Here is a 21893-nt window from a genome sequence, read left to right as displayed (position 1 = left end):
GTACATGCATTCCTGGACAACGGTGCATGATTCAAATTCTCATAAAGGGAACTCACTTTACAGTGTAACAAATAGGGATGCATTCCAAGACCTCGACTGTACTGACCCCCAGACCTATTTCTACCACTTTTTTATTTTTACAAGACAATTTTGGTACTCGCCAACAGCAGGCAGTATACGTAAGCAAAGGGTGGTGGTGAATGTTACCATAATGGGGATGGCAACTACAGAAACATGTGTTGCAGACAACCAGCGAGGAATACAAATCCACACAGGAGACTATATTTTGGTGTGTGTTACTCCCACAATGCACCACACTAAGCAGCTGACTGCGGGTTTCTACCATACCAATTGCTAAGAGTGAATTTACTTCGCATATAATACATTTTTGGTATGAAAAGGGTCATCGCATAAGAGTGATTTCGCACATGCAGAACCTGCATAAAGTGAGGGAAACCTGTACGTTCCACCACCCCCAAATTAGAAATAAGTCAATCTAGTAGCCATGGACAGCTGTTGGTTTCAGCTTTGTGCTGTTGAGCCTCCTTAACTATGCTCTGCAGGGGCAGATTGGGGAGTTGGGGGAGTGTAGTTGTACAGTTGTATCCCACTTTGATTTCTGTTTCACCCAAGCTTTAAGGCCAAGTGCCTAGAAAAGAGCAGCATTTCTATTCAGGCAGTGCTGAGGGAGTCAATTAACTTCATGGCTCACTTTAAAGTACCTGATTCCTGATAATCTCTCTTTACTCCATAGGTATAAGTGGCCCTCTCTCCTTTTAATGGTCTTAATGTTCCATTAATCAAGTTATCCTTTTTTTCCTGCAGTTGTGCTGCCTGTTGGCTATTCCTGGTAATATATCTCTTCCATTTCATATCCCTGAAGACTGATTTTAGTTTTAGCTAAAAACCTTAACTGAGATGTAGTAATATTAATTCAGGTGAAAAGACAATTGACAGCGAAGTGTTGAATATACAGTCAAATTCTCAAGAAGGCTAGATTTGTTTTACACGTCTGAGTAAAAGAGATGCATTTAACTGTAATGACTACAGGACTAATAAAACAGTATCTTTGTATTTTTTTCACTTGATTTGTAAAACTAACAAATTAGTACATGTTCCAATAAAGTTTTATATTTGCTTTGATCCTAAACTGAATAATGGCTCCTAGCATATTAATAAATCTAGTTTCCCTTTAACTGGAGAAAAATGTGTTTTGTATTATGTGATGATGCACTATAAAAGCTGCATGCCCGTCTTCAAAATCCTGAATCTCACCATGGCTCTGTTCTAGAAATAACTGCAATCTAGAGAAGGTATTCTCAATGAAAGGGAAGTAATGAACAGGTAAAACAAATGTTGCCTTCTCCTACAGGTGTATTTGCTTTTAAAGCCCCATTCCTAAATTAGATTTCTGAAAATAATAATGATAGGAGATCTGTGCCTTGGTGTCATTTACTTGGAGTCCTTGGATGAATTTGTAGTGACTACCAGACATCTGAAGAGCCAAGACAGCTTCAGCCTGCTAGGAAATATGCCACTTTGGTAACAGAAAAATATGCCACTTTGGTAACAGAAATAATGTTTTTAAGTTGAGACATTTTAAAATGGAACAGGTGTTGCTCAGCACCATTATCATGCTGAAATCGTAGGAGAAGTATATATAATTATGCTGTGACTAACTTTATTTTGCTTATTGTATATTTATTCCTTTTAGTGATGTGATCATATCAGAGATCCTATTTTTTTTCAGCTTAATCACAAATCTAATGTGCAAGGTATTTTTTTTCTACATGCCCATGACCTATGTGGTTAAGAATATTAAAATGTTAGAGGGTTGATCATTTTTAATACGTTTCAAATTATTTCTGTTACTAATTGAGTTTATAGGGAAATGCATTTATTTCTGAAGGCAGTTTATTTCTAGTCAAAATCATTCAGGCAGGTTTGATTGGAGGAATCTTGGAGTTACTTGAAAAGTTAAGTAAACAAAAAAGTCAGTTTTTGTTTAAAAAATCTGAGTAGGGAAACCATTAAATGTCATGCAAGATATTGCAAACTGTACTAAAGAAGAAAACACATGTTTAAAAAATGTACTAGAAATTGCCCCAAAGTTTTGAAATTGTGGCTTAACTTTCTCTTTAGGAAAAGGATGATGTGTTGAATTAGTGCATGTTCAGCATACTAAACCCAGTATACAATTCGTAAAGCCACTGCTGTAGCTTTACAGACTGTGTGTAGGGTTTAATACACTGAACATGTATGAAACAAACAAGACTCAGTTAATATCTTCTTCAGTTGCTTTGTGTAGCAAATATGAAGAGATCAAGCTTGGACAAATTGCCAAGACATTACCAATTTCCTGGGAATCAATGAGAACTGAAGACTGACATCTCTGGCTTGCTGGGTCAGGAGAAGCCAAATATTACTAATAGGAAATGATCTGAGGACAGGTCAAGTGTTTTCTTTCTCAGCAAGTGGCTGTTTGTCAGGATCTTTTCAACCCTTAGTTTCTATTGATAACAGCTACATTCAAAACCTTTTTTTTCTACTAGAGCTACACCAACTTGCATTCCTGGTTTAGGAGCTGCCACCACCTGCTGTATGCCTGCTCAGGGGCTACAATGCATCAGTATCTGGGGCTGCTAGGTTGACACCTTTTACCTACATTAAACTCCTCAGTGTATTTACTTTTGATTTTTAAGATGTCTGTGTAGGAAAGGCTGTATAAGAAAACTGCACAACAGAAATGATGGTCTTTTATGGGAGGCGATGATTTCTTTTGATGGACCAGCTGCACAGTTGGAATAGAGTGGAGCGAGCTTTTGAATGCAAGACATTTCTCCAATAATATTTTGCATTTGAAAGCTTGTCTAGCTCTATTTCAACTATGCATTTTGTCCAATAAAAGATTCATCACCCAAAGAAATCCTTGTTTCTTACATAATTCCTGGACCTCACAGTTACAACATCACTCTAAAACTACCGTAACATGGAAGGTATTTTATACAGCATTTCCTCCATAAAATACTTTTGAAATTTGCTCATATAAACTTCCTCAGTTTCACTATCACTATTTTACAGATGGGTAACAGGTTCAGAGGGGGGAGTGACTTGTCCAAAGTCACCCTGAAAATCAGTGGCAGAGCTGGCATACAATCTGCATCTTCCAAGTCTTTACCCATTACTCTATTTACTAGATGACACTGCTTCAAAAACAGAACATTAAACTGGTGGCCAAAGAATTGCCTACCAGCATTTTAGCGGTCAGGGCTCATAGAACTCTGAACAACAGCAGGACAGTTAACTGTGGTAAATGAACAATTAATAGAATAGCAATAAATCAAATGAGCTGCCTAATGTAGCTGTCTGGGAAATATTGCCTGTGCTGGTAGGTTAACTAGTTTCAAACGTGCAAAATTTGAACATGCCAATTTTTAGATAGGTAATGGTATGATTGCAGCAATTCTAGGTACTCTACGTATACAAAGTCTGAAATATATCTGACAACAATTTTTTTTTTTTTTTATACAGTGTATTACATGGATTTGTGCATGTGCTGTTAAGTCACAGCTCAGCATGTGAGCCTGTAAACCAGTTTTTCATCCTGTTCCAATCTATCATTGTTTTATGATAGTGAATTTGTGTTAAGACAAAAATCAATATCTAAAAATGAAGTATATTAGTACATGCGCATTCATTACAGTAATCTATAAAGGATTATGAGGTTAAAAAATACCTTATAAAGTACAAACATCTGAGTGGCTGTGTCCACATGAGACGCTGACTGTGCAGTTGTTACTACGCAGTAATGCCAAGGAACAGCTTTTTTGTGACACTAACTGCACCGTAGCTCGTGACTGGTGCGTAGTAGTGTCACATCATGCTTTCTGCCACATCACACTACTGCACAGTAATCACAGGCTGCGCACAGTCAGCGTCTCGTGTAGACTCAGCCAGTGTCTCTCTCTCAATCTAGCTATGCATCAGGTTGAGTCTTTTAGTAATTTTAGTAAGTTTTCTCCCATCTTGTGGGAAGGGTGGTTATAGTATGAAGACCACAAGATTTTTCCATTTTAGCTGTGTTTTTAAATGCATGCTGATTTGCTCTTTATTGACATCAACAATTTTGTCTGATGTTTAGCAATTTCCATCTTAATTCTTGATTGGAAAAAAGATACTTAAGAGATACTGTGGCAAATCTATCTTTTCTCTTTTTGTTACGTTGGTTAACAACATAACAATAGTCATGCCAAAGCAATATGATTATCTTCTATGACAAAGTGGTGATTTTTTTTTTTTTAATTGGGTAGATGTGATGCACCTTAGCTTTTCACATTTGTTTCCCATGTTATTCTTACAAATACACTAAGGAAATGTGGTTTAGATGAAATTGGTGTAAGGTGGACAACTGCAGTCAAAGCAGTCATCAACAGGTCAATGCCAAACTTGAGGGAAGTATAAAGTGACATTCCCCAGGGATTATTCTGGGTCCAGAATTGTTTGGTGCCTTTATGAAAATTTGGAGGATGAAATGGAATACATACTTAATAAATTTGGGGATGATGTTCAGAGTGGTAGTGTTGGCAAGCAATTTCAGAGTATATGATTAGAAGTCAAAATAACTTGGATTAATTGGGAAAAATCACCTGAAAGAAATAGGATACAGTACATTAAGGGCATGCAAAGTACCATACTTAAGAATAATCAAACGTACAAATACAAAATACAGAATCATGGGTTAAACTGTAGTGCTTCAGAAAAGGATCTGGGAGTTATAGGGGACCACAAATTGATTACGAGTCAACAGTGTAATGTAGTTGCCAAAAAAGCTGGTAAGGCTAATAATACCATATTTTTCTCCCATACCCCACACTTCCTATTTCCAAACAACAACTGCTGGAAATTGGGGTGCACATTAGGGCTGTGCAAAGCTTCAGTCCTTGATTCAGATGGGCAAAGATTTGGCCCAATTTGATGGCTGAATCTCCAAATCTGAATCAAATCAAAGGACTCTTTTAATCTCTCCAAACCTAATCAGAACCCTCCAAATCGATTCAGAGAGATTTGGAAATAAACACAACTTTAAATTTATTTATTTTCCTTCATGCCTCTAGGTAGCAGGGGGAGCCTAGGATAATGAACCCAGAACTCCCCTGCACTAGCAAGTTTGGTTCCTTGTGCTCCCCCAGCTGCAAATGCCCATCAACTGATAGCCCATTCAGCCAAAGAAAGGGTTGGCATTTGGGAACCAAGGTCTCCATGCACTCCCTCTGGCTGGGAACTTTGATCAGCTAGGGCTCCCAGCCTCTGGAACACCCTGGAGTCTTGAAGGACACAAGTGTGCTGTGGAGGCTGGAGCAAGGCCATGTGTTTAATGAGACCCTCATTTTAAGCATTTAGAAAAGTTGGTCACAGAAGGAAAAAAAGGGGTGATGCTTTGTGAGGCCCCTTCATAATGGGAACAGAGCCTAATTATTAATAACCAAGATAGTGATGGTTTTAAATGTTGCAGCTGTGATTCCCTTGGTAGGGAACATGAAGCTATCTCTCGGCATTTGCCATATCTGGTTTTTTTTCATCTGAAACTGAAAGATATCTGCAGATTACCCTCAACCCCCAAACCAGCAGCAGTCTGGTTCTTACCCAAGGTGCATGTTTAAAGTGATGTCAGCAATGGAAGAACTGTCCTAAGTTAACCTTTGTGCCTAGCCCAGCAACTCTGACCTTCCTGAAGACAGGAAGTCAGGTTTTCCTGAAGTCTTGCAGATGGGTTTGTTTCACCAGGAAACTGAAATGATGGGTATAATTTAGGTTCTCTCTCTCTCAACAGGCAACTGCTATGTCGGTAGACTGCCTTGGACAGCATGCAGTGCTCTCTGGGTGAGTGTAAGAAGCATCAACAGAAATTCACTGCAGTCTCTCTTTCAAAAGTGAAATCACCAGCCTTCAGGCTGGCCTTGCCTGAAGAGATGACATAACTGTTTCAGGATGGTAAAGCCGAGATCTATACCAGGCTCAGAGTAATGGAGTCTGGGTTGTGTATTCCAGTGGCAGAGGGAAGTTTAAATAAAAACAGAAATATGAATGATATAACACTGCTACTTCTTCCCCAATAGATGCTTTCCTGAATAAACCCGTTGGGTTCCAGAGCTTTTGGAGCATTACTTAGCTGGAATTCCACAGAGGAATTCCAGCCTAGCCTTCTGATGTTTCTTTAGAATCAAACTACTCCATAGTCTCTTAAGATGATTCAGCTGGGCAAGAAAGCCTGGGGTCCTCAGACCAGTTTCCTACTAGACAGAGATCCAATTTACCCTGCCATGCCTCTTCAAAGACAATTTTTCTTGCCTTCATTCCCCCATTTCCTTTTTAAAGGCCCATTGTTTCAGTTACATTTATGGTGGGGGATGTGTGAGGTATTGGTAGACTTGGAGAAGCTGTTCTGACAGTACCTGCCTTCCCCACTCCCTGTAGGCTGGATGGACTGGATGTTCCTCTTGCTGGCACTTGCCTGGGCCTGACTTCCCTGTGCTTTTGAAAACAGGTTACGTGCACCATGCCCACAACCAAGCTGAGTCCTAAGCACTTCTCTGGCACTCGCTTTGAAATTCTTTCACTTGCCTCTTCCCCATCTGTGCCATGTAATATCCATAGAAGGAGTCTCCGCATCTTTAAACCTTTAGTGAATGTAGTCTTTTTCAGGCTAGATCAAGCCTGGGGCACAGTGTGGGTCTAGCCTATAACATGTAATGGTGGCAGCTCTGGCTCCAACCCAGGGCACATGGCACAGTTCTAGCCCTGGCATGGGGCATGCAGCAGCTCCAGCATGGGGCAACTTAGGGCCACAGCTCTTGTGATGGGCAAAGTGGCTGGAGGACAACTGGAGTCATATTAGCCCTCACTTACCCTCCTGCCACCAAATGCCATGTACACCAGGGCCCAAGAGCCCCTGATTGTGCAGCAGGCCACACATGCCCCCAGCCATACCCTGCAACTTTGCTGGTCTGCGGGTAGCCCTGTGGGCCAGATGGATATGGCCTGCAGAGCTGCTCTGACCCATCGGCTTTGACACTTCTATTTCACATATTGTAAACATTTTCCTGCCTTACCTTGTGGTCTGAAAGAAGTGTGATTTTGTTCGCGTTTCTTGTCTTGGCAATGCTATCATGATGCACAGAAGAGCTGTATGCTCACTAAATCTAAGAGCTGGCACAGGGTACACTTGGTTTATGTTAAATGCACTTAAAACATGAGTCTGTGTGTTCAAGCAGTAAAACGGGTGCTAAGTGTAGTTCTAGCAAAATTAGGACTTCATGTGAGGAGTATCTCTAGATCACATTAAGTAACACGTTCAGCTATCACCACACTTGCTTTGGATATAATGCAAGGAATTTGCAGTCCTCGCCTAACTGTGATATCAGCCAGGGACTCCTACTGTACCAAGCTTCCAGGTGAGACGAGGAAAGCCACGCATCGGCGAAGAAGGATCTTGGATATTTATCTTGTTAGGATCAAGTTGAAAGCTAGGTGGCTGCAGCCCTGGAGGGTCCCAAAGCTGAGACCAACAATCAGGTGATTGTCAGTCCCCACCCTGGCACTTCTTCAAAGCCAGTTCAAGACTCCAGTACGGTGTGGGTGCTGGGACTGAACCATCAAGCTGTTCATATTGGAGATCTTAGTAAACATTACTGCACAATTGTCCAGAACTCATTCTAACTTTAATACTGCACAAATTTAACATAAACTAAGTGCCCCATGCAACAAGGTCCTGACACAACCAATACTTCCATGGTCAGCCTTATGTAATTTAAGACATTTCAGCACTCTGGCAACCATCAATCCTCCTGGATCATGGTGTAAGGATGAGGGCCACCCATACCTTTGATGTATGTGCCTGGGCAGAAATTTTTGTAGAGGAGTGGAGGCTGCCCAGACGTTCCATCCTCCCTTTAGGCCACTAAAACAGAATCCAAAGACTAGACTGAGTCCAGATGTTTGGTGTCTCCATGGCTGTAGTTGTATATGCGACTAGGAATCGAACCCAGGTCTCCTATTGGTAGACAAGGATTCTACCACCACACCACAGGGGATTCCCTCATTTCAGTACTAGTCTTTCAGGAAAATAACTACCACTGTCCTGATGCTGTCTAATCCTTTCAAAATGGTGCTTGTGCCTTACAGGCGCCGTTTCCTATACATAGTTAACCTGGATGTGCCGACCGAAGGTCACCGCAAGATCTCGCGTCAGAGCAAGTGGGACGTCGGAGCTGTCCAGTGGAATCCACATGATAGCTGTGCATACTACTTTGCAGCTTCAGTGAGTTTTCTCTTGAAATGCTCTACATTTCCATGGAAACCCCAAACCTGCAACTGAATTCACAGAGGCAGATTTTGGCAATCACATGATGCTCTACTGAGGCCAGTGGGTCTTAGAGTGGGTACAGGAGTAATGGTACACCCCGTGGCTGTGCAGATCACATAGCAAGACTGGAGCTTGTGTTTGATTAATTGCTGACAAGCTAAGTTTTCTGGCCTGAAAGTTCTTACTAATCAGCTAGTGGAGTATGATTTTAGGTGCATCTTTTGTCTTTTTTTTTATAAAGAACCTTGCCAAATGTGAAGTCTCATCAGAAATCAAGTCTCTGCACTGAATGAGACAATTCAGAGACATGTAGCAAAATTAGAGCTCAAGACTTGCTTGTATTCTTGCTCTGTGCTATTTTGTTTTCTGCTCTCGGCATTGCTGATAGCATGTGATATGTGAACCAGCCTGTAAATAAAGCAGAACAATACTGACTCTCTGCTGAGATAAATGTAAAAGGCCAAAAAAGAGAATCTGTGTTTGCAAATGGGCAAAAGACCAACTAGGTAAAGATTTTTTTCTTTCTGTAAATAGAAATTAATAAACTGGTATTAAAAAGAAGTAATATGAAACTTACCTAAGCAGAGCTTGTACGGAAGCCATACAGGATATGAACTGTTACAGGCAGAGTACTGAGCCCCTCCTGGGGATAGTCTTCCTTTGCAGTGACTCACTGCTTGGTCATTGCAAGCAGCAAATACATGCATCCATCTGTCTGTCAAGGCAGTGGCTGCGCCATCTTTCATTTGCAGTTACAAGATGAAGTGTTCATATCATGGCCTGCTTATTCCTTTGAGCAAAATGTTAGCTGATAGGTTTTCCTACTTTTTCCCTGGTGTCATTTTAATATTTAAATTCAGGATTATTTAAAATGAAAAACACTTAGAGTTTTCTGTCTCTTTTGGGACCTATGAGACAAATGTCTTCAGCTGATCCTTTCTAATTGGGGAATGAAACACTTGCATAAATGCATTTTTCATTGCTGCTTTTTGAGAGAGCCTGGGAAGATCAAGCCAATTAACAGAGGTGTGGAGTTAGCAAATTGAGCAAGAGTCTTATCATCAGATGTCTATTTAAAAAGGAATTTGGTGTTATAACAACACTGATATTTTTTTATTTTTTTGCAGTTACTGTAACTAACTTTGGTAAGGGAGGACTACAGATGGCAAACTAGTATGAGCCAACTAGCTCTTGCTTTACTAGGTTGTCCCAGAAGGAGACTTTTTGGCTTTGGAAACACAGTACTAGTATTCTTGCCTTCTGCTTGCGTGACACTCAAACAGTTTTTGTTTGCATCAAGCCTTATTATCCTTACCTACAAATGAAGGTGGAGAGTTGCAATGGCAATTCCTGTGCAGGTTACATGTATCGTTATTGCTGAAACCAGTCTGTTAAGGAATCCCCATTAGAAAGCATACAGCTTTCCCACCTCCAGATCAGTAGTTCTTTCTTTTCACTTCTCTTATCTTTTGCTGACATCTTGGTGGCAATTCTGAATAAGGCTGTCCAAGGCCTAAAACTTAACCCATCTAGTTTGGGAGCAAGGATGCAACGTTCTCTCTTCTAAAAGTGTATTGTGGTCTTAAGGCACCTCCAGAAGTCTTCATTGGTTTTCAGGACTTGCGGAGACTCATGCTCTGTTTTTGTTACTGTTTTGTTGTTGTCATCATTTTTTATGCAAAAGGAATGAAAACACTACTGTTCTAATTTGGGACCCTTTTACTGGCATGGTGTAGATTAGGGCTGTTTAATACAGTGTTTCTCAACCCATGGGTTGTGACCCAAAAGTAGGTTGCAAGAATAGATGAAAGGGTGGTGGGTAAGCTTTAAAAATGGATCAATAAACTTCAAAAATGGGTTCTGCTTTAAGGGAAAAAACTGTGGGAAACCTGCAAAGGACTGCTGGGGGGGACCCCTTTCCGCAGGGTGGGGGTTAGTGGGTCGGGAGTGAGGGGCACTGGGTCCTGGTACAAAAAAGGTTGAGAACCACTAGTTTAATAGTCCATGGGATGCATGCAGCCCACAAAGACTTAATCTGAAGCCCCTGGGTTCCCCTGGCTGCCACTCCCTTCACCACTCAGTCCTTAACTATATCTGCACCCTCCAGGCTTTCCATCCGTTCTCTGGCTTTCACTTCCTCCTCCCCCACCTCAGGGTGGAGAGAAAAGCAGGGTGGTATGGTTCAACACAGCCCTCGGTGTCAGGGGAGCCTACCACCGAAGAGGTGCTGGGTGGTTGCATATGAGGTGCAGAAAACATGTGGTCTCTGGCCATTAAGAAGTTGGACAGCCCTGGTGTAAATGGCTGCAGATGGTGCAGAAAAGGGGAAATCTGTCCTAATATGTTTGGATGAGGGCACTCTTTTTATTTGTTTGTTTGTTTTTCAAAGAATCTGAATGGGTTCTTCCACTGTACTTTCTTGGATTGAAGCGTGACCAGTTTCTGGGGACTGCTCATCCTTCCATTCCAGGGACACCCCTATATTCTCTGCAGGGCCCTGATTTGTTCTCCTTATGTGTAGTCGCCTAACATCTGTCCAGGGACAGTGATGAGAATGTTAAAAGAGCTACTGATGCATACCTTGAGTAGTAATCAGCAAGAAGCATTCATGCAGTGAGTAAGCAGTTTATCATTTTCCAGAACCAGGTGCTGTGTTGCTCAGGATACCTTCTAGAGATGATACATTGCTGAGATCCTGACACACATAGTTGAGGCGATTAACTTTTGTGACCTGGCCAAATTCCAGTGGGATCATTTTACTCTTCTTTCCACCACCCACCCCACCCTAATTCCCTTTGTTTCCAGTTGGCTAAGGCAGTGGTGCTCGACCTTTTTTGGCTGGCAGGTCAGATGGGCAGCACTCAGTCCAATGGCAACGCGGATCTAGCCAGTGGTCTGGATCCAGTGTCTGGGGCAGTTGTAGTAGGACCCCATCTGGCTGTGGGGGTAAGGCGGGCAGTCTGGCCTCCACTTGGCCCTGATCCAGCCATGGGAGGGGAGGATGTGCCCCAAACCCAATGAATCTGTGGGAGGTATGACCAGAGGGTCAATGGTTGAGCACCCTTAGCCTAAGGGATTCTCCCTGTTGTAGGGTTCATGTGTTTTTACATGCTGTTAAAGATTTGCCATGTTATACCACAAAGCTAAAGGGAAAGGGAAGCCTTCCATTAGCAGGACATTGGCTGTGCCTTTGTCTCCCCTTCTTTTTACCTTAGGGATATTTTAGGGGGACCTTTGGTGTTTCTGGTTTTGCTCCTTGTAGTCGCAGTATATGCAAATTGGGGGTGGATGTTCTACCCAAGAATTCCTAACAGTGGCTGCCTGCAAACGCAGGGATTGCACTCACTTGCCTTTGAGGGGGTTGGGACGGCCTTCCAGTCCTATGGGCCTATTAGTGCATGGGGGAAGGTTGTTGCTTTTTTTTTTTTTTTTTTTAAATCCATCTTGAAATATTTATAAAGAGCTTTGGCATGAAACGTCCTACAAATATAAGATAACTAGACACAGTTCTTGTCATCTAGCTATGTAAGATCAAGGGGTAATGAAGACTGAATTGTAGAGCCATGTGTTTCCCTGTTTTACAGTAGCATTGAGGAGCTCCAGCATGGACCAGGACCCCACTGTGCTAGGTAGCTTGCAGAATAAAGAGATTGTCCCCACCCCACTTGGAATCTGAGGGATTGTCATCACCTGGAAGTTATTTTGGATTAAATAGTATGTGAAATTATACCACAATAACTATTCCTGAATAACTCTGTTTGGGGGCACATTCATAAATGGTTCCACCTGGAGTGTATGGATTAGCTCTAAATAACATGTACACAGGGATATATGGGTGATTTGTATGAATCTATAAAAAAAAAAAAAATACGAGCTATGCACTGTAATATGAGGTAAGTAATTGTTCCCAAAATGGCAGAGGAGGCGGCGCCCTCGTGGCAGTTTACCTGAACCCCAGAGGGCATGTGTCCTGCTCCTGCAAACCCTCTTTCCTGTTCCTCAGTTGCACTGATGGGCTTTAGAGGAGATGGACAGAAAGTGGAGAGAGGCTTCTAGGGAACCTGTCCTCTTTTCTCCTTAAAGTCCGATTGTAGATCTGGACAGAATGAAAAGGAATTCCTAGGTTGGATTCTTGCTAGCTGCTTCTGAAGTTAGAATCTCATGCTGAGAAGAGCATTTAGCTGAAACTCTTTTGCTTATGAGATTTTTTTTTTTTTCCATTCTTGTTCAGCTCTACTTTTAAGTAAATTCAACTAACATTTTAGGTGTTGAGTGTTTTGAGATCTTTATCAGCCTGTGGATTCACCTTCATTCTGCTTGCATCCTGAGCAAAGACTTTGCCCTTCATAGTGTGATTTGTCAGTAACTGAATCTGTTCAAATCCCAGGAAACTTTAGGAGTCCTGGACTGCTCAGTTTGCCTTCCACCATCTCATTTCATCCATTTAATTTCAGAGCAATCAGCGAGTTGACCTGTATAAATGGAAAGATGGTAACGGGGAAGTTTGCACATCACTGCAAGGGCACACACGTGTGATCAGGTGAGAAGCCCAGCACAGCTCCGGCCTACTGGAAAGACAACGGTATGGCTGGCTTTATAGCTTATGTACATTGGAGCATAGTCTGAGCCCTATTCTTGGACTCTGGTGTGAGAGCCTCTTTTTTTTTTTCTTTTCACTTCTTTGGCCTGCCTACCTATACCCTATTTGCTGTCATCACCCCCACTCCCAATGGCAAGAAACACGCATCTAGTCCAGGTTGGTTTTGAGGTGGTTTGTGAGTCATTCCACTTTTCAATGGCAGCTGTTCTTATTTAAGAAAGCAAGCAGAATCAATCGGGGATTGGACTCGATGATCTACTGAGGTCCCCTCCAACCCTAAAAATATATGAAATCTGGGAAATAGATAGCAGTGTGGCTATTAAACTGAATCCCAGTTGTGATTTTTTTGCTGATAGCAGATTCATTAAAGTAAGGTGCAGGCTGTCTGTAATGTGCAAGTTGGTAGCACATTGCTCTGCTACATGGAAAACCTCTGGAATTTGGTATGTCAGCAGTGAATCTGGGATTGTCACTGGGATTATGTTTTATGTCTGTGTAGAGGACTAATATAGTAAGAGTTTCTTTCCTTTATGCCAAGTGTTATTGTAAAAACTGATTGCAAACCTACAGCTCATGAGCTTAGCAAAATGCCATTCCCAGAAATGTTTGTCAGTCTAGATTTTTTTGCCAAAGTACTCCTTTCTTTGTCATGGGAGGAACTGCTATAACACAGTTCCCTCCCTGCCTTTCTCTTGAAAGTATTTCTAGAAGTAAGTTATGTTCATCTTTTACTGGGGGGAGACGACACGACTTTAGAAGGTGTCAGTGCACATGTCTCATGTACCCATAAAACATATTTCTGACAATGATGCAGACAATGTGGTACACTTGGCTGACCCTACTAAGATTTCCTTTGCTTTTTGTATTTGCAGTGACTTGGACTGGGCAGTGTTCGAGCCTGACCTTCTGGTCACCAGTTCTGTTGACACATACATCTACATTTGGGATATCAAGTAAGATCAAGTGTCTACTCCTTCACCACAGAGAGTGTGTGGCCTTTCTGCTTGACCAATAACATGAAGGACAAATACTCTCCAGTATGTTTTCAACTGTGCTGGCAAAAGCCCAGATTAGTTCCCTTAATCTCTCAGATATGGCAGGAGTTTCTCGTCTTTCAAGATGGTTCAGAACAGATATAATTATGCTCCTCTGGAAAGTTATGTCAGGTTCATATTCTGAATAGGAAGACGTACCGTTTCAGTTTTTTGTTTTTTCTCTCCCTCCCCTTCCAAATCTCCTGGGTTCCTCTTTGGATTCCAGGACTTTTTCCTTATGCATCTCTCCTTCAAAATAACAAGTCCGCTGACTGAGTAAATGTGTAACCCTACATCCTGTTCCCCAGGGCTGTGCAATATTTCGACTGCCGTTTCGTTTTGGCAGTGTTTCAATGCTCAAGACTCGAAATCCAAAACAAAATAGGAGACATGTCAAAACGTTCGAAATGAAACAAGTTGACAAATTTCAGAGATGTTTCAGGGTTTTAAAGCTGGGCTTGCAGGGAAAGAGAAAGGAAGGAAAGGGAGGGGGAGGAGGGGGGAACAGACTGACATCTGTAACTGGCCAGTGTCTGCAAACTGTCCCTGAGGTCCCTTCCAATCTCAGTGCTCTGGGGGAGCGATCTAAAAAGTTTTTAAAAACAGCATATAAGCCTGTGAATGCCTAAGCTGTCAGGCTTTGTCAGCCTGTCTCTTGCCAGAGAGCAGTATCTGAAAGGCATCGGCCTGGAAGGGTGTGGGCAGTGGGGTCCCGCAGGGCTCAGTCCTTGGACTCATACTCTTCAATGTCTTCATCAGCAACTTGGACAAGGGAGTGAAGTGTATTCTGTCCAAGTTTGCGGATAACACAAAACTGTGGGGAGAAGTAGACATGCCAGAGGGCAGGGAACAACTACAAGCAGACATGGACAGGTTGGACAAATGGGCAGAAAACAACAGAATGCAATTCAACAAGGAGAAATGCAAAGTGCTGCACCTAAGGAGGAAAAATGTCCAGCATACCTACTGCCTAGGAAATTACCTGCTTGGTGGAACGGAAGCGGAAAGGGATCTTGGAGTCCTAGTGAACTCCAAGATGAACATGAGTCGGCAGTGTGACGAAGCCATCAGAAAAGCCAATGGCACTTTATCGTGCATCAGCAGATGCATGACAAACAGATCCAAGGAGGTGATACTTCCCCTCTATCGGGCTCTGGTCAGACCACAGTTGGAGTACTGTGTGCAGTTTTGGGCGCCACACTTCAAGAGGGATGTGGATAACCTGGAGAGGGTCCAGAGAAGGGCCGCTCGTATGGTTAAGGGCTCGCAGGCCAAGCCCTATGAGGAGAGACTGGGGCACCTGGACCTCTTCAGCCTCCGTAAGAGAAGGTTGAGAGGCGACCTTGTGGCTGCCTATAAGTTCATCATGGGGGCACAGAAGGGAATTGGTGAGGCTTTACTCACCAAGGCGCCCCTGGGGGTTACAAGAAATAATGGCCACAAGCTAGCAGAGAGCAGATTTAGACTAGACATTAGGAAGAACTTCACAGTTAGAGTGGCCATGGTCTGGAGGTGGTGTTCTCCCCTACCCTGGGGGTCTTCAAGAGGAGGTTAGATAGGCATCTAGCTGGGGTCATCTAAACCCAGCACTCTTTCCTGCCCATGCTGGGGGTCATATTCAATGATCTATTGAGGTCCCTTCTGACCCTAACATCTATGAATCTATGACTAACTGCTTCCTAGCTGCTACTGTCTTGCTCAGGAGAGTCTTTTACTTGCAAAGGATTGGATAGGATACAGCTTACACTGACAGCTCAGCTATACTAGCCTTACATCAATACTAGTATTTTTATCCTTATATCATTTTTTTCCTATATCCATTCCTTTGAAATTTATTTTGTTTTTTACCTGAAGAAAAAGAAATCTGTGTTTTGCCTGACAGTGTGATCGCTGGGCACTGTTCAGGAAAGCACAGTATAGATTAGATAAATTGCACACACAGACACCTACATATACACACAGTCGGACACCTTTTCCAGCACAGAAATACATGAAGCATGCTGGAAAGGCCGGTGCTGCCAAGTCTGGGAGGGAAGCGAAAGGGAGCAGAGGGAGAGGTGTCAGTTCCCCGCTGCCCAAGTTGTGACAGCCTCTTTTCAACCAGCCATGAAGCCTTTGCTGGTACTGGGAGCAAGAAGCTCACAGTAGTGCCTGCAGCTGCACCCCCTCTGACACCAGCTGTGATTAATTAACCCCAGCACTACAGTCTCTTCCACCCCAATTGCAGGTCCCAGCATGAGCCTCCCACTCCCAGTCTTAGAGGAGCTTGATCTTGAAGTAGGGGACCTTGACTTGATAGCACAAGAAATTCTGGGGCAGGAGGGAGAAGCAGAACTTGTGTTCCACACCCCTCAAAATTCCCCTAGAGCAGAGGTGGGCAATTATTTCAGGTGGAGGGCCACTTACTGAGTTGACAAGCTGTCAAGGGCTGCATGGGAAGCATCTGCAGTTGGTGTGCGTGTTTTTCCTGGAAGGAAAGAATAGTAAAGAAGCCAGAGGCTGGCATGCAATGGAGACAAGAAAGCTAGCCAATGAAAATTTAAATGGAGGCATCAGGAGGTGAGGGACAGGCTTGGGGGGAGGGGAGAGGAAAGCGCAGGCAAAAGTGGAGAGGTACTGGGTCCTGCCACCAGCTTCCCCTGGATCCTACTGCCCTGGCTCCTGTCATCTTTGACGGGCAGCCAGGAGCAAATAAATATTAATTTTCTAAATTTTTTAGGGGCCCCACGGGCTGGATCCAGCCCCCAGGCTGTATTTTGCCCACCCCTTACCTACAAGGTTTAGTGGGGTCCATTAGGACCATGACTGAGCTGAAGCTCGGGGGCAGCTTCCCTATTATCTTTCCAACAAAACGTGGCAGCCGGTGAGAAGAGAAGGCACCCTCAGGGTGGAGCTGGCATGGTCACAGGGCCCTAGGGGTATCACGGCCATCTCTAGGGACCCTACTCCATGACCTAGTGCAGTTTCTCAGAACCCCCTGCATCTATCTCCTTGAAACCTGTCAGGATTCATGCCTTCAGAAGGGGCTACCATTCCTGCAGTTTTCATCAGAATCAGACAAAAAATGACAAAGTTTTATAGGCATTTTAGTCATTCCCCATGATAGCCTATGGCCAAAACAGTACCAAAACAAAACAGTGATTCAGAATGCTGAAATGAACTGCTGTCACATCGAAATGCCAAATCCGAAACAGGTGAAACGCAGGGCTTTCGCACAGCCCTACTGTTCTCCTACCCCACCAGGCAAGGTCAATGATTGCTGTTGATTATCCCTCAAGAATATAAGGCCTGTTGGGGTTCAGCCTGCTTTTCTTATTTGTAACTCTATATTTGATCTATATCATGAATAACCCTGACTGCTTGAAATGGAAGGAATTGCTGCCTGCAGGTCCACTTTTGCCTTAACAACAGTTAGTCCAAGCCCAGGAGAGCATATAAGGGAATACCTAAATGAGGTTATGGAGGAACTGAGTTTTATTTTGGCTCTGCAGTTGACTCCCTTTTGGCAAGTCACTTCACTGCTCTATGCTGCCTCCTCTCAACTTTAATAGTCAATAGTCTAATGATATTTTTTCAATTCACTAGGGTGTCTTGAGGCTTACTTAATGTGTGGAATGTTCTGAAGCATCTGGTCTTGAACTCAAAAGAGTAATATGTTAATGCATCATTAAAAGACAGGAGTGTAGGTTGTAGCCGTGTTGGTCTAAGGACATAGGCAGACAAGGTTCCTTGGGTGAATCTGATATCTTTTATTAGACCAACCCAAATAGTTGGAGAATAGTTATTAAGCAAGCTTTTGGGTTCAAAAACCCTTCGTGAGGCTAAGACATTAAAAGACAAAAACTGACCAGTTTTATTTTGTGAGTAAACCAAAAGCCTCTGCCATAAACATGCTCTTTAGCACGATCTTTCCTGTGTATCACCTGTCTAGAGACAGTTGCTAAGGAGGCCTTTTGATATCACCAGGCTGATTTTTAAACTGCTCCTGGACCACATTATTCATGGTGAGATCTTTGTTGTCTTTTTGTGCAATGGGTCATCATCATCAGTCTGACCTCTAACAGGGTCACCTGTTAAACTGGCAACTTCCCTAGCAGTACCAGGAATGCATAGCACCAGGATTAGAAATGGTTTCTTATCAAACCTTTTTAATAGGAATGGATTTCTGATTCAACAGTAGATTTTTGGAAAAACACATTTTCATTAAGTCTCTCAATTTTAGGACTATCAATAAATTGAAAGAAAACTTTTTAATATGAAGTTTTAACATTTGCTTTTGTTGACTTTTAATAGAAAGAAAAATAATTTCCTGACCAGCTCTGAGGGGAGTAAGTTCAATCCATAAGATCAGATCCTCTGTTGCTGTAAATTGCCATAGTACAGTGACTAGTACCAGCTCAGCAGTTGTCCTTTAGACTTTGTCCAGCTATTGTTTCCTCCTAATACCCTGGACACAGCTTCTTTATTCTGAAGTTACTATTCCACCTTAAGTGGAAGTCTGCAGAGGCTTTACAAACAGATTGATGGTTGCCTGGTTTGTTTTTTTTTCTATAGCTTTCTGCATATACTGCTGCATCCTCTTGGGAAATATTTTATTTTCTCCAGTAACACATGGTGAATGAAGCAGTTGTGTTGCTATCAGGCATCACTAAAGAACACCAAGCAACCTTTTTTTTTTCCCTGCCTCTTCCAAAATCAAAGAAGACTGGGTGCCATTTCTTCTTATGCTGTTTAACACTTTCTTCTGGCCTGCATTTTTACCATATAATGATTTATGGCCTGTATAGTAACCTGTTTGCTATCTCACTTATGTGAGAAAATTTCAGTATGCTTGGAAACCTGTCTTCTGCTTATTTAAAAAAAAAAGACCAAAGAGACAGCAATTAGGTCAGTTCTTAATTATAAAGGCCTTTCTTTGGGTTAAGGGAATGGATCCAGGCTAGGAGAAGAGTGCGTGCTCATTACTAATGTTGTGTTTCAGAGACACGAGAAAACCTACAGTCTCGCTTTCTGCAGTTGGTAAGTACCATTCATGTTACAGGTATAACACTTACCTGCAGTTTCTTATCCACCTGCTATTCTACTCCTGTAGCAGTCTTTCTGTTTATTGGGCAGTTACTTAGATGGGTCTTTCCAGAGAAAGCTGTTTAATACAGACAAAGTATGTAAAATATGAAAATAAGAGGTCTCAGATTGCATCCTACCACTTTCCAGAGATAGATTAGTCCTGGGGTGGGGTGGGGGAGGGGAGGGATATGGTGGGCCATGAATATGGGAAAAGAAGCAGGAAAGGAGTGATAGTAGTGGCTGGGCAAGAAGACCCTGAGTGACTGGTCTGCATTCACTTAGCAGGTGCCTGCTGAGCTAAAGGAAGTTCTACAGGTGTTCACTGTTTTTATGCATTGGAGGAGTAGCCTGCCAGTCACCCTTGACAGTGTTGTTGGAGTGCTGCCAACTTGCCAACCGTGCCTTCTTGCTGAGAGGAGGATTAGCTATAATCGCATGCAATATCATGCTTTCCTGACACACATTAAATTTACTGGGAAACTGAAATTATGACATGCATGTCTTTTTTCTGGGCCACAATTTTCCGTCTCTGTTATGATCTGTCAGTACCTCCTTCAGGAAAGGGTACTCTTAGTACTGTTAGTCTCCATCCACCATCTTAAATGTAACCTACTGTGTCTGTCTCTGAATGTTACTGCACATGTACAATTCACAAATGATTTATACTGTAAATGCATGTGAGCAAATTAAAAACATTATTTGGGTTACTGTTCCTTCTGCCATGTTAATCCCCTTAGCATGTATGTGTTCCCCTTCAGGCATTCCTTTCAAACTACATCCCTGCAGTGGCCTTATCCTCAGACCATTAATCTTCTATAGTGGCATGTACCTCTTGAACCAGAGCAGCATGCTGTGTTTACACCTGTGGTGCTGGAGTGTAGAGATGTTGAAGAGTTGTTTTCTAGTATGTTTCAAAGGGGCTTCACGATGATCAAAGAAAGGAGAAAAGGAGCTGATACAGTTTTGTACAATTTTTCTTAGCATCTGAAACTTTCATAACTGAACACACTTTTTCAGTTAAAAAGAAAAAAAAAAACTTATGTAACTGGTAGTATCCCTTCTTTGTAAGATCCCAATCTCTCTATGGATAAAGGGAAAAGAGAGGAACCACAGGAAAAGGTCTCCTCAGTCTAGTTTTCTTCATGTTTGCCCCAATTTATGCTTCTTCTAGTGTTTGTAGGGAGCAAACCATTTTCACTAGGGCTGTCAATTTAATCTCTGACACGCACGATTTAACGCATTAATCGTACACATGGCTTTGGAGCCCATGCACGGGCTCTGCTCTGCTGCCATCACTGCCACCTACAGACTGCCCAGCAGGGCAGCAATGGCAATGCAGAGGAGCTGCAGGGCATCCCGCGTGCGTGGGCTCCAGGTGGCTGCAGCAAGGGTGAGGGGCATATGCATGCACAGAAAAACACACACGAGCAGCCACAGGCAACATGCAACCAGAAAGACAGCCTGCTGGTGTGTACAGCAGCACCCTGCAGGTAAGTCTGTGGAGGGAAGGGGGGAGGGGCAGATTGAAGCCCCCATGGTGATGGAGGGAGTGGGACTGGGATGAATGGGCCTCGGGGCTGGGGTGGGTTGTGAAAATGGAGGCTTATCCATGGGTGGGGGGGAAGAGGGCACTCTCTGCCGCTGCGCCTACCCCTGGGGGAGGCATGGGGGGTACATACCCCCTGTGGATTTGTGCACAGAGCAGAGGTATGCTGCCCATTGCAGGCTGGGACTCTACACCCTGCTACCTTTGCCCTGGAAGCTGTGCTGCCTGCACCACACATTCCCTGCCCACCCAGTTGCAGGAGGCACAACATGGTGTTATGCAGCTCCCGAGGCAAAGGCAGCAAGGCACAGAGCCCCAGCCCACAGTGGGCAGCCTGCTTTTGCTTTACCCACAAATCCTCCACTAGGGGGTGCATGCAGTGGCAGGGAGCTGTGCCCGCCCTCCCCCCATGCACCCCTGAACAAGCCTCCTGTGGCTGTCCCATGACCTGGCCCTGTCCCATTCCCTCCCTGACTGGGGGCCTCAATCTGCCCTCTGCCCCTTCCCTTCCCCATGCCCCTTCCCTCCACAGACTTACCTGTTGGGCACTGTGTGTGTGTGTTGCGTCTGTGTGTGCATTTATCCCTCACTCCTGACCCATAGTACCCTGCATCCTGCCAGGGTGTGTATGGACCCCTCCACCCCAAGCTCCAAACCCCTCCCCTCCACACACACAAATTTTCTACACATGCGTGTGCGCGCATGCACGCACACACACACACCAGCCATTCAAAGTATCTGCATAATTTTGAGATCTTAGTTGTGTGATTAAAATTGTGATCAAGTGCAACTAATTTCTTTAATCGCACAACTAATTGCAATCACATTTTTTTTTTTTTAATCATTTATAAGCCCGAGTTTTCACCCTTCAAGCAAGAGGTTTATAAGATGGTGCTAGATCACCAGCATTGTCTCATGCAACAGCTTGCTTTCTACAGCTAAGACATCCTCTGTGTCCTTTCTGTAGCTGTGAACATCTGCTGCACAGCAGTTTTTGTGATCAACACTAAGAAAGATAGTGTAATAAGATGCATCTGGTATTCCAGTCCATTTTCAAAATGTCATTTCCATCCTCCCTTAATCTGTCAGTTTTGAGGTCTAGGAACTCAAGTCATTGCTTGAGCCTTTTATTAAAATCCCAGTCAAACCCGAAGCCAGAGTCAAGGGTACTCCAGTGCATTTCCTAGCAATGCAGTCTTTCAGAAGCAAGAAGTTAATCAGTAAAGCCAGCACTTAAATCCATGTCGACCCCAACTCACACTCTTCTCCCTAAATGTGTTTGGG

General features: G+C 43.3%; 1 protein-coding gene across 3 annotated transcripts in view; it reads left to right on the top strand.

The window, feature by feature from the left end:
- Positions 1-21893, top strand: part of WDR59 (WD repeat domain 59) — a 75324-nt gene that overhangs the window by 1399 nt on the left and 52032 nt on the right. For all 3 annotated transcript variants that reach the window (XR_009455224.1, XM_006262196.4, XM_059713730.1), the window contains exons 2-6: positions 5831-5880; positions 8182-8317; positions 12817-12902; positions 13835-13915; positions 18978-19015. Coding sequence is in view for 2 of the 3 variants with exons in the window: in XM_006262196.4 (XP_006262258.1) it covers positions 5831-5880; positions 8182-8317; positions 12817-12902; positions 13835-13915; positions 18978-19015 (391 nt within the window). In the remaining variant the exon portion in view is untranslated. The remainder of the gene's footprint in view (positions 1-5830; positions 5881-8181; positions 8318-12816; positions 12903-13834; positions 13916-18977; positions 19016-21893) is intronic.

The sequence above is a fragment of the Alligator mississippiensis genome, chromosome 10 (assembly GCF_030867095.1).
Source record: "Alligator mississippiensis isolate rAllMis1 chromosome 10, rAllMis1, whole genome shotgun sequence".
Lineage (NCBI taxonomy): Eukaryota > Metazoa > Chordata > Crocodylia > Alligatoridae > Alligator > Alligator mississippiensis.
Note: the sequence above shows the minus strand (reverse complement) of the source record. Positions and strands in the feature narration are given on the sequence as shown.